Consider the following 12,232-nt stretch of genomic DNA (forward strand, 5'->3'; position numbering starts at 1 on the left):
CCTCTACCCTGGGAATGCCCACATTCCCAGCCATGCCCTCCTGCCCTCAAAATTAAACCTTCAGCCACAGGGCAGAGGGCAAAGGGATCCTGTCTGGCCAGGCCCACGCTGACCCCACAGGCATGAGGATGGGGACAGAAGCCTCTTTGCCTCTCCCCTGGGCTGGCTGGGGGGATGGAAGGAGGGCTGAGCACCAGCCGGGGACCCTCCCCGGACTAGTCCTTTACACCCACGGTCCTCGTTTGGTCTGGCACAGCTCTGGCACCCTGGAGGGTGAATGAAGTGAGAAGCCACAGAAAACTCTCCAGAGATCCCTGCCCTAGCCCTCCTGCTCCTGGGAAATAGATTCCCAGAATGGAGGAGAAGGAGGGAGAGGGAGACTCCAGGAGGCCTGCCCCAGGGCTCCTGACCCTACCCGCCTCTTTGCTCCAGCCTCGTGAGCCCCGCCCACCATGCCCACCAGGTCCGGGGCTGCTGATGCAGCGAGCAGGCGGCTGGGCTTCCAGGCAGCCTCCCTGCAGGAAAGAAGGACGCAGAGGCCGGGTAGAAACGACTGTGTATTCCCTGGTTACAAAGCGGGGCTGTGGCGGTCACCAGCAAGTCCAGCGGTCAGCAGACCAGCAGGGCCTCATCGTCACTGGCCTCCAATGTTGGGGAGCAGGGCGGTGGGGGACTCCTGCAGACACCCAGTGGCTCTGGTGGGTGGGGGCCTAGGGCGCTGCTGGCAGTGGGGGCCGGGGAGTGAGGGTCCTGGGCCGAGCAGGGGTCCCGAAGCATGTCCCCAGGAGCCGGGCTGTCCACCAAAGTGTCCCTGCTGGCTTTTCTGTCCTTGTCCACCAGCCTGCACTCCGGGTCCCGCAGGCCCGAGGAGGGTGGCACAGCGGATCCCACTTCTGGCCCGTGGCCTGGGGCACCGGGGGGCCCATCCCCAGCCGCCAGAGGGCTGCCTGTGTCCGTGAGGGGTGCTGGGGGGTCCGGGGTGGTTCCTGATGCAGGCTGGAGGAGCCCATCACCCAGCACCGTCTGTGAGGTGCGTGCGGCCGTCAGCAGTGGGATCTGTCCCCGCGGCGCCCGTGGTCGGTGAAAGAGCCTGTTCCAGAGGCGGCCAAGGCGGCGGCGGGAGGGCCCTCGGCGGGAGGCATGCCTGCGCATCTGTCTCCGCATGGCTGTGCGAAGGTTCTGTAGCACCGAGGCCTGGAGGGCAAGGTGGATGGCAGACAGGGCAGAGGTCAGTGCCTTCCAGAAGACCAACTCGTTCTCCCCAACCTGGCCATGGCACCCTCTCCCGCCTCCCTTGACCCTTGGGCCATGCGGTGTCCGACCTGGTCCTGTGGTCTCCCCTTCTAGCCGTTCTCAGGGGTCCAAGTGGGAGCCTGAGTCTCAGGGCTCTCACCCTCAGGCACTCACCTGGGATGCACTGTAGACCGGGAAGTCCTCCACGGGCGGAATGAGGCCCTGGGCGATGAGCTGCCCATAGGACGGGGGAGCCTCCCTCCGCACAAACTCAGCCTCCAGGCGCGTCATCTGGGTCTCGAAGGCCCTGACGGCAGCAGAGGGCAGGAGGGCTGCATCACGGGGCTGGCCAGCACCGCACCCCGCCCACCTCCCCGCAGGCACCACCGCCCCGCCCTCCAGCCCCACCCCGCGATGCCCCGGGGAAGCCCCACCCACGGACCGCGCAGCCGGCGCTCGCCCACCTGTACTCCTGCGTGCGCAGCGAGTAGAGCTTGAAGGCGCAGCCCAGCGCGATGACCAGCAGCAGGCCGCACACCAGGCTGCCGATGAGCGCCGCGGTGATGACCTTGCGGGGCACGGCCGCCAGGCAGCCGTGTTCGTCGCTGCCGTCCTGGCAGTCCTCCTGGCCGTCACAGCGCCACGTCTCGAAAATGCACAGGTTGGTGCCGCAGTGGAAGGTGCCGGGCTGGCAGGAGAAGCAGTTCTTCTCGTCGGCGCCGTCCGGGCAGCTCTTCTGGTTGTTGCAGCGGTCGGCGGGCGTGTAGCACAGGCCGCTGCCGCCCTCGCAGGGGTACTGGTCCGGCGGGCACGCGGGACAGCCCTGCTCGTCGCGGCCGCTGGCGCAGTGCCACCAGCCGTCGCAGCGCTGAGGCTCGGAGAAGCAGCCCTGCTCGCCCGCGTCGCCCGCGGTGCCCTCGCCGCCGCCCCCGCACGGCTGCTCCCACGGGAGGCAGTAGCCCTTCACCTGGTAGGTGGCGTTGAAGCCGTGGCCCGCGCTGCGGGCGCGCGCGTGGTAGGCCACCGTGAGGCGGCCCTGCGCGGCCTCGAGGCTCACGGGCCGGTGGTTGCTGCGGTAGGACAGCGTCTGCAGCAGGCGGTCGCCGCGCTCGCCCAGCCCCTCGTACACCTGCACGTAGTCGTCGTAGCCCAGCCGCAGCTCCAGCTGCAGCAGCACACGCCGCGGGTCCTGCGTGTCCACCAGCCAAGTGCAGTGCAGGTCCGACGGCCCGCGAGCCGCGCCGAACAGGTCGGGGGAGGCGAAGGAGCCGTAGAAGCTGCCCAGGCGCCGGCCGCACGCCAGGTCGGGGCAGCCGGCCTCGTCGGAGCCGTCGCCGCAGTCCTGCGTGCCGTCGCAGCGCCGCTCGGCTGGCAGACAGCGCGTGGAGCGCGCCCCGCTGCAGGGGAAGGTGCCCCCGGGGCACAGGCTGCCCGGCGGCTCAGAGGCGGGTGCCGAGCAGTTGCCCTCGTCTGAGCCATCCCCACACTCGTCCACCGTGTTGCACTGCCACGGGCCCGGCAGGCACTTGCCGTTGTCACAGCGGAACTCATCGGCCTGGCAGGACGCCTGGCCCAGCTTCCCTGTGGGGTGAAGAGCGGGCGCAGTGGATGGTCAGGGGAGAAGAGAGCCTCCCTCCAGCGGGGACCTGGGCCAGCAGCAGGCAGGTGGCTCCCCGTCCCAGCCAGGCCTCTGCAGGGCCTCTCCATGCCCACTCGAGGGGCGGAGACCCCTCAAACGCCAGGGTGGCTCCTCCCTAACTTGAGCCAAGGGTGAGGGGTGAGCCACCCGCTCTAGCCAAGTCTGTGAAGTGGGGTCCATGAGCTCCAGGGGCTACAAGGCACCCTGAGGCCCAGTCCCCCAATGAATGGGGCTTCTGGGGGAGACCCAGCAGGGACTGAGCCAGGAGAGGGTGCTGTGGGGACCTTGGGAGTCCATGCACCCATGGTGCCCTGCCCTGCCCTGCTGCCAGCATCACCTCGGATGTACGACAGACGGAAGCCCTGGGCCTGGCCGGAGCTGGAGGCGTCAGAGTGGAAGAAGATCCAGACGTGGTCCCGGGCCGAGATGAAGGCAGGTGGGATGGCAGAGCCGCAGAGTCGGAAGGCCTCCTGGCGGGGTGGGGCCGCTGGGCCCAGCATGAGCCAGTCCAGGGAGCACTGGTGGGACTCCTCCACGTCAAAGTTGCGGAAGCTGCAGGGCCACGGAGAATGAGGACCGCTGGGGTGGGCGGGCAGGCAAGGAGCCTGCTGCCCTGAGCTCACACCAAGGGTGGCCCACACTCTGGGCCTCTCAGTGGGATCCCTGCCGCCAACCCAGGTGGCTCCAAGAAGCACTGGCACAGCTGTGGACAGCCCCGCTGCAGCTCTGTGAAGGCCTCACCTCGTCCCTCTCCGTCCTCCACCAGCACACTCAGAGCCCACTCCGAAGCCAAAGTGGAGGGGGCGTCAGAAGCCCCATCAGGGGCAATGCCTTCCCCAGACATGCTCCCTCGAAGGGTCCAGATCCCTCCCATGCTGGCTCTGCAGGGCTAGACCCAGCACACACTCACAGGTCTATGCAATGAAGGAGTAGATGCTCACAGGGCTAGCCTAGCCTGCAGCTGGGTGACAGCTTGTCACCTGGGGAGAAACACCGGGGCCGGGTCCCCCAGCCCAGGCTGGGGGGCAAGGAGGCTACAGGACCAGGGAGAACTCTACAAGTGGCCAGTAAGGGTGGAATCTTTGAAGGGAGAGTGCTTGGGAGCCATGGCCCTGGGGCCACAGGGAAACAGGCACAGAGACCAAGATAGTCCCTGTCGGCGCCCATCATGCCCCTGTGCTTTGGAGCCAGGGAGCACCCGGGTCCTCTGGGCTTCAGCCCCCTGACAAGATACCCCACAGCTGTCCCAGGCCAGGGTTCCAGACTCTGCAATCTGGATCTTGCCACCTGATCCCAAGCCCCCCTCTGCACGTCCCTGCAGAGAGCTCCTGGGCCCTCGCCTGGCTCCCTCTGCTGCCCAGACTGCCCCGAGGTCCCTGGGGAAACTCTGCTCTGGGCTCCATGCCAGCCTGGCCTCAAGCCCCCTGCAGGACGAAGAAAACACTTCCACCACCTGAGAGCCAGCTGGGCCATACCCCAGTCCCCATGGCTCGTCTCCCTGGCCAAGCTGAGGAGATCCATGGCCCCATGGCCCCTCAGAGAGGCTCATACAACTGAGGTCCAGCAGGAGAGGTGGCCCACTATGGGGGCTCACAGACACTGGAGGAGTTGGGCACACGCACATGCTCACACACGTGCACGCTCAGACATGCACACGCACCTGTACTTACACACACACCTGCCCTCTGCACCTGCGCAGACACGCACTCACGCACGGGCACACGTGCGCACGCTCTCACACCCACACTTCCTTAGCATGTGCCAGCCCATGGAGCTCCCTCCTGACGCCCTGGGCCCCCTCACCTGATGGTGATCATGTCCCCGCGGTCACCCTGGATGTACCAGCTGCAGTTGGTGCCCGGGGGATAGTTGAGGGGCCAGGCCGGGCTGTAGATGACGCCGCGCCGCTCCGTGTGCTGCTCCAGCTTCCCACTGCAGGCGGCTGTGGGGACAAGAGGCTGGGAAGTGCTGGCCTCCCCTCTGGGTAGGAAGTGAGGTGGGGGTGCCCTCGAGCCCTGCTGTGGCTCCAGCGCAGGTCTTCCCCGGAGTGGGATCAAGACAAGGGTCACACAAGGGTGGCCATGGCCAGGGTGAGACCAAACGTAAGACTTCACGGAAGTGTGTATGGGGGGCTGAGGACCCACAAGGGCTCAAGGCAGCCTTGGGCCCAAGCCCCAACCTATGCACCAGAGGGTAAGTCCTATCCCCCAGCTCCCTTGGCCCCTCCAAGATGCAGCCTCCTGGCCTCACCTCGGTGGAGAACTCTGCACCCTTGGGCCCGTCGGGCCTGCGTGAGCAGTCTGCTATGGTTCCCTGCCTGCCCCCACTGGGACAAACCCAGGCCTCAGCCCTGGGAGGGGAGGGGCTTTGCTCCCCCAGCACAGACTGACTGAGTACCTACTAAGCAGCAGAACAAGTGCGAGGCATGCTGAGTAAGAGAATCAAAAGCCCCGCTCCATGGAGGCTGCAGGAAGAGCTGACCTCCGGGGGGACTGAAGATCATAAGTCAGGCCTGCACAGAGCTAATGTCCAGTTGGGGCTGGACACGCATCAGTGGGAAGCCACTGGACGTCGATGTTATAACCAGACAAGGAAACAGGCTCAGCGAGGGCAAGGGCCTGCGCATGGCCACACAGCAGTAAGTGACAGAGTCAGGAGCACCCGCGGTCCCCTGGTAGGATCAGCCTCTCACTACTGGCCTTGAACCAGTGCATTTATGAAGTGTGGACCATCTGCTGCATCAGCGACCCACGCAGGCTAGCATCCCAGCCAGCGCGATCGAGGAATGCCACCAAGCCCAGCCCTGCGGGCCTCACTTTACCCACTTCATTACTCATGCCTCTGCTGCCTGGAGAGCCAGCCCAGCCAGAAGACTCCAGAGCCTATGCTGGTATGCCCTGGCATTCCCAGGACAAGGCAAGGCCTCTGCACTTGACCACACCTGACCCTTCCAGCCCCTACAGCCCTTCACCACACCATCTCGTCTGATCTCCACAAAAGCCTGTGGTAAAGGCAGGGTCCATTATACAGATGGAGAAACTGAGGCCGGTGACACCACATCTTCACTGTCCCACTGCCTGGCCCCTTCCACTGTTGCCCTGCAAACTGGAGTCTCTCTGTTGGCTCTCAACAAGACTCTTTGGGACCCCAGCTGGCATGGCTGCAGAAAGGAGACTGGGGAGGAGAAATCCTCAGCTGCCTCCTGTCCTCTTAGGAGGATGGTGACGATGGAAGTCCAGGTGATCCAACACTGTGACTAACAGGGAAGCAGAAGCCCCCGCCAACAGCTCATGAAAGCATTGAAAGACTAGAAGAGAAGACACCCATACTTGACCCTAAAACAAGGCTGGCCACCCGTGGGTTGCCACCAGAGCTCCGAGAGTCCCTGATCAGCAAGGCACCGGCCAGACTTCCTGCTTGGCACTCACCCGTGGCCTGGAGGGCCGGCCTCCCCGCCCCGCAGATCTCTCCCCCATCAAACAGGAGCAGTAAGAACACACAGGAGGAGAAGGACTAGGGCCCCTTCCCTCTGACACGTGAGGCCATCGGCTTTGTGGACCTCACAGAGACCCTGGGTGCTGCCTGGGGACCTGGGAGGTGTGAGGTTACAAAAGCCAGAAGAGGCTTCTCCTCTTAGATGGTGCTGGGCAAGAGGTTCATGGGCAGGGGGAACCTGGCACAGCCAGGGTGCCTCTTCCCCCCACATCAAATCCACACGGTAAACCCGAAATCAGGAGACTCAATCAGCCAAGGCAGGAAGCACCCTTTGCTGCCCTGTCCTCTCAGCCCCTAGGACAGGGCCCAGGGGCAAAGCAGGACCTTGTCACCCGTACCCTGGCTGGGAAGCCTTCCTCGGGCACAAAGAGAAAGGCCAGTTTCCTCACCCACGAAGCCTATGGGCATCACCTGCCCCAACCAGAACAGGCTTCTAGACTTTTGTTTGGTCCTACTTTCCAGGTCTCTTGGACCAGCAGTCACGTCAGGAGCAGACGACCAGAAGCTGCCAGCCCAGCTCTGCCTCTCAGCAAAGCCCCTGACAACATGTCCCTCCAAACAGCCTCCTCCTGAGTCACCCCCAGGGCTGTCCCAGAAATTCACACATAGGAGACAGCAAGAGATCATGATTTCTGCAGTCATCAGCCTGGACTACGTGGAGTGCACATGCAGCAGGAGAAAGAACAGAGTCCCTGTGGGGCACTGGGAGCTCTGGTCATGGCCTCTTGACTGGACACCTGCTTGGCCTTGAGCCTGGAGGCGGTCCCCAGCTCACCCTCCATGATGGCAGCCTCGCTCCCAGCCCAGAATCCAGGCACAGGGGAGGGAAAGGCATCACGAGTGCACCCCCAGGACCCACACAGACAAGCACACTGTTCCACCCCAGGCCTCAGCTTGTCCCAGCAGTAAAACGGAGTTCGTGGGTGCTGCTGCTTTTCTGGTTGGGAAATTCGAGAAAAGGGGCAGTCTCCAGGCAGACACTCATGTGCCAGGGGCAGTGGGGGTCTGCCCTGCGGAGGTGCGGCTCTGACGGGGTGTGTGATGCCGGCTGGGCAGTGAAGGATGCTGGGAGGGCTGTCTGTTTGTAGGACAGGATTTGGGGGTGTTTGGGGGCTCTAAGTGCCAGTGACCTGTGTTACTCCAGCAGAAGACGACTCGGCCCTCCGGTCAAGGAGGGCTGCTCAGGGGAAAGGGATGACCAAGCACTTTCAGACCAGCAAGCACCCTTCTTTCGTGGTCCCGAGAGTCAGGAAATACTCCCGAGGCAGCATGAGCAAGGCCTGACGGAGCACAACCTGCAGATCCGCTTTCTGGAGGCAATCCATGCTCTAGACAACCTGCCTGCCGGAACTACATGGCTGGGAGCTGGGAGCCCCCAACCCAGCGCACCTGGGGCAGGACCGGCGCTGGGAGGCAGACCTGGTGAGATCTCCAGGCGGTCCACCCGGGGCCCTCGGGAGTGTCTGAGCGAGCAGCTCGGGCAGCCAGCAGCTGGTGTCCACTGCTCTGAGCAATGCTAGAGGCAGGGAGCCAAACTCTGGGAGAGCTAGGGCCCCTGACCACTGCCCGTGGCCATGCAGGCCGTGCACGCAGCTGAGGCCTCGGCGATGCCATGCATGGCATGGGCATGCCGGCATGAATGGCGGTCCCAAACGTTGGGCAACGTGGCCCTGCTAAGAATAACACCAGTGCTGGCTAAGACCTACCGAACGTGCAGACCTGAATGCTATCTTTCTCTCCCTGACTGTCTTTCTCTCCCTGACTCTATGAGCAAAGCTTGTCCCTAGAACATCACTTTCTAAACCCGGGGCACAGGCACATGGCAGACATCTCAAGGCCACGTGGCCACCTCCCACCCCAGCAGGAGGGTTTTCCTGGGGCTCACATCTGTAAGACCTGACCCCCCCAAACCCTGCCAGGTCCCTACCCTCCCACTCTCTACCAAGGCCACAGACCCCTGACCCCAGTCCGTCTCCTCCTGGAAATTGGGACGGGGAGACTGGGCAGTTCACTGCGGGGGCCAGGACACCAGGTGGCGCTGAGGCTGTCTTGGTGCTGAGCAAGTCCCGGCCCTGGGCCAGCTGCGTCAGCAGAGGAGGCCAGACTGCTGGGAGCAGGAGCTGAGGCGCAGGGGAAATCAAGAGGGAGCCCGAGGTGCTGAAAGTGAGAGATGGGCCTGCAAAAGCAGCTTCTGTGGGCCCCGGGCCTCCCCATCCCAGAGACCACGGCCCACAGAGATCCGTCTCCCTGAGCCAGCCACAGAGGCTGTTGGCTACAAGGTCCTGAGTGGAATGAGAAAGCCCGGGTGCCTCCAGCCCACCAGGCGGCACCAGCAAACAAGCCACAGGCCTCCCACACCAGAGACTGCACATTCTGCCCAGCTCCCTAAGGCCCTTTTCAGACATCTCCTGGTGGCCCCAAGGGCCACAAGGCCAGGGCTTCCCCATGGCAGTCCCCTCAGCAAAGAACAAACCCCCTTGGATGGGCTCAGTCGCCCATCCCATTCCTAACAGTCTTCGAGGCGCCTGGCACAGGGCCCAAATGCAAAGATGGCCTACGGATGGTTGGACCCACTGTGACAGGCAGTGGGAACGGGTGGAGTTTGGCCCGTGTTTCTTAGATCCTGTGGGCCACCACTAACCCCAGGGCCCAAACACCAGCCAAAGTGTGAATCTCTGTCCGGCACACCAGCTTGCCTGGGGACTGATCTTACTCAGATAGACCAGCTGAACCCAGGCTGAGCCACCTTCTTTCCTAATTTGCATACCAAGCTGGTGTTTCACCTGCCCTAGGTGATCCCAGGGCCAGGTACCAGGCAACAGGAGACCACCCCTGTAGCCTCAAGCCAGCCAGAATTCTTCAAACTAGCCAGTCCTGAGCTGTTTCCCCAGCCCTGCCTTGCCTTTCCCACGGAAACTCCAAGAAAGGCTCTGGCCTGGGCCTTCCCCCGACTCCTGCATCTGCCTAACCTGGCGTTCTCTCCTCTCAAGACACATAAAAATCAAATTCTTCTGTCAATGGCATTGGCTTCTCTGTGTCATTGCTCAGCCATACCTTGATAAGCTGAGTTCCAGGTATAACTTTAAAATAGGCCAGCATCTCATGGTGCCTCGTGGCCTCGGGGAACCCCACAGCCTACAGGAAGCACAATGTGTCAATTACGCTAGACCCGTGACAGTTTGCTAGTGCCATTAAGCCACCATGTGTCATGGCCATGCTGAACACCTTGCTTTGTGTGCCCATTTGACCCTAATAACCAGGCTTTGAGGTCGGTCCCATTATTGCACCCATTCTACAGAAGAGGAAACTGAGACTCAGGGAGATGTAAACTTGCCCAAGGCCAAATGACTCCTTCGTGATGCAGGAAAAATGCACAAGTGTTGAGGTTGGAAGGGGCCAGCTGACTGCAGGGGTGGAAGGGCCCTGAAGGCCCATTCTCAGAGGTCACTAAAACCAGAAGGGCAGGGAAGAAGGAGAAGCATCTGACTCACCTAAGGCAGGAACTGCGCTGCTGAGTCGCCCGGTGAGAACGATGTTTACTGTGGGAGACATAAGGAGGTGTCAGTGGTGGTGGGGGGCAGTGGCGCTTGGGGTCCAGACACCTGCCGTGGGCCAACAGCAGCCCTAGGTGGGCCAACAGCAGCTCTGGGCTGCCTCTCTTCATCTCACAGGGCCAGGCCCAAAGTGCTGCCAGAGGCTTCCACTCCCACCCGGTCCTGCTGCGATGGGCAGAGGAGAGGACCCTCGAGGGTCTTGGGACCCCACCCTCTCCCAAAGAGAGCCAAGGCACAAGCCTGGCTCCAGCAGACCACTCCTGCTGCCCTCCGTGGCTGCCGATTCTGACTTGTGTGGGAAAGGGTGTGTTTCTATCTCCCCTCTCCAGCTTGGAAACTCATGTGTGGGCCACCCTGGTTCAGCCTGGGTAAGGGCTCTGCCTTCAAGGCGGCCCTGACCTCTCGGAGGAATCCCTCTGAGGGGCCTTGCCAGCCATCTGGTCAACCGGCAAGCCAGGGAAGGAGGAAGCACTTCTGATTACCCCCATTTTATAGGGATACACAAATAGCAAGAGTCAAGGTCCCCCTCACTATGCCATGCTGACCTTGAGAAGAGGGGCAGAGAACTTCCATGCCACCCACCCCCTCAAGTATCCACCTCCATGTGCTTTTGTCCTTTGCTTTCATCTATGGCTTTCCTGCAGCGGTTTACAGGACCAGGACAAGGATACAGGCAAACTCGACTTCCCAGGGTTCAGGGTGCCCCCTTCCCCCAACATCAAGGACGCCAAGGATGCCAAGAGAGCATCTCTGCAGGGTCAGCCCCCACCTGATGAAGATGCAGGGGCAGATGCCCTCTCTGAAAACCCCAGGCTCTGCTAGGCAGAGCCCGGGGCCACATCTGGAAAGCCAACGGGCCTGTCCTGCCCTGCTCACCTGGGAAGCCCAGCATCCAGCAGCTCAGAGCCAGAGCACATGACCACGAACAGACTGGCAGTGGGCACTTCACTGGGGGTGGGGGGTCCCATCCATCACTAGACTTTTCCACACCTGAACCAAGGGGCCTTTCACAGGACTCAGAGCTCCCTGATTCTGCACCCAAGAAGAGGGTGTAGCTAAAAACGGGCAGGTTTCTTTTTCACTGTGTCCTTTCAGTTGCTTCAAGCAAACCTATTGGGCTTACAGAATCTTCACTAGTGTCACAGTAGGGTGTCCCCTAATGACCCCAAGCTCGCTAATGGCCTCCCTCTTTCATCATGGTAAATAAAGGAGCCATGTGGGTTGAGGATTTAACTCCTTTCTTCCCCTCTCCCCCAAACAGAGCCCTGGAAAGGTCGACAGAAAAACTCCTGGACAGGGCAGGCATCCCTCCCACCCAGATGCCAGGCCTGGACAGGTCCCAGCGCCCTCCCCAAACACACTCCACTGGGCTGAACAGGCCTGCCCCGCTGGGTCTAAGAGACACAAAGGGAAGACAGGAGTCACTCTCGCAGCAGCCTCCGGCCCCGGCATCCTGACCGTGGCTCCCGCTGGCACCCGCCCCCACCCCAAGTCCCGGCAGGAAACAGTTCCTTCTTCAGGGGACAGCCGGCCGCAGACCCGCCCGCCTCGCCTTTGTCCGCAGCTCCGGAGGCCCCAACCCCGCCAGGCCCGGCGGAAAGCCACCGCCTGCCCGCCCCGGCCGCCCGCACCGCCTCGCCGCCCGCACCGCCCGGCCGTCCCGCGTCCCGCTGCCCCGGGCTCCACGCACTGTTCCGAGCCGGGCGGGAGCCGGGGTTAGGCTGTCGGAGTCGCCTCCCAGGCGGGAGAGCGCGGCAGGCCGGGGGGGCGCGGGGGGCCGCCCTCTCGCGCAGGGCCCGCTCCGGGAAGCCCCGACCCGAGCCCGGGGGAGCAGAGAGGGGCAGGCCGGGGGCCGTCCCGGGCGCGGCGCGGAGCTCGGAGGCGGGGGCCGGACCCGCCCGGCCTGCGCGGCCCACTCACCCAGACAGACGACGGCGAGCTGAGCCCGGGCGCCCGGCGCCCCCTCCGGCCCCGCGGCCGCCCGCTTCTCCATGCCGGGGCCGGCCGCCCGCGGGCGCCGCCTCCTGCCTCCCCGGCTGCGGCAGCGGCTGCGGCTCCGGCTCGGGCTCGGGCTCCGGCTCGGGCTCCCGCGGCGGCCGCCGGCCGGGTGCGGGCGGCGGCTCCGGCGGCGTCTTTGTGAGGCGGCGGTGCAGGCCCGCAGCGCGCGCGGGGCCACATCGGCCGCGGCGTCACGGGCCCCGCAGGGGCTCAGCGGCGGCCGCCAGGGAGGACCCCCGCCCGCCGCTGCCCCCGCGCCCCGGGCGCCTCGCCGCCGCCGGCCTGTGCCCGGGGGCCCCCGGCGCGCCCATGC

General features: G+C 63.8%; 1 protein-coding gene across 1 annotated transcript; it reads right to left on the reverse strand.

The window, feature by feature from the left end:
• Positions 1–540: 540 nt before the first annotated feature.
• LRP3 (LDL receptor related protein 3) lies at positions 541–11,952 on the reverse strand. Its single transcript, XM_059383651.1, has 7 exons — positions 11,842–11,952; positions 9,859–9,906; positions 4,676–4,814; positions 3,210–3,424; positions 1,698–2,814; positions 1,408–1,540; positions 541–1,194 (listed from the first exon to the last, which is right to left on the reverse strand). Exons 1-7 carry the CDS (start codon positions 11,912–11,914, stop codon positions 610–612), a joined length of 2,310 nt encoding a protein of 769 aa, XP_059239634.1. The 5' UTR covers positions 11,915–11,952; the 3' UTR covers positions 541–609.
• Positions 11,953–12,232: the final 280 nt, after the last annotated feature.

Source organism: Mustela nigripes, chromosome 17 (assembly GCF_022355385.1).
Source record: "Mustela nigripes isolate SB6536 chromosome 17, MUSNIG.SB6536, whole genome shotgun sequence".
NCBI classification, from domain to species: domain Eukaryota; kingdom Metazoa; phylum Chordata; class Mammalia; order Carnivora; family Mustelidae; genus Mustela; species Mustela nigripes.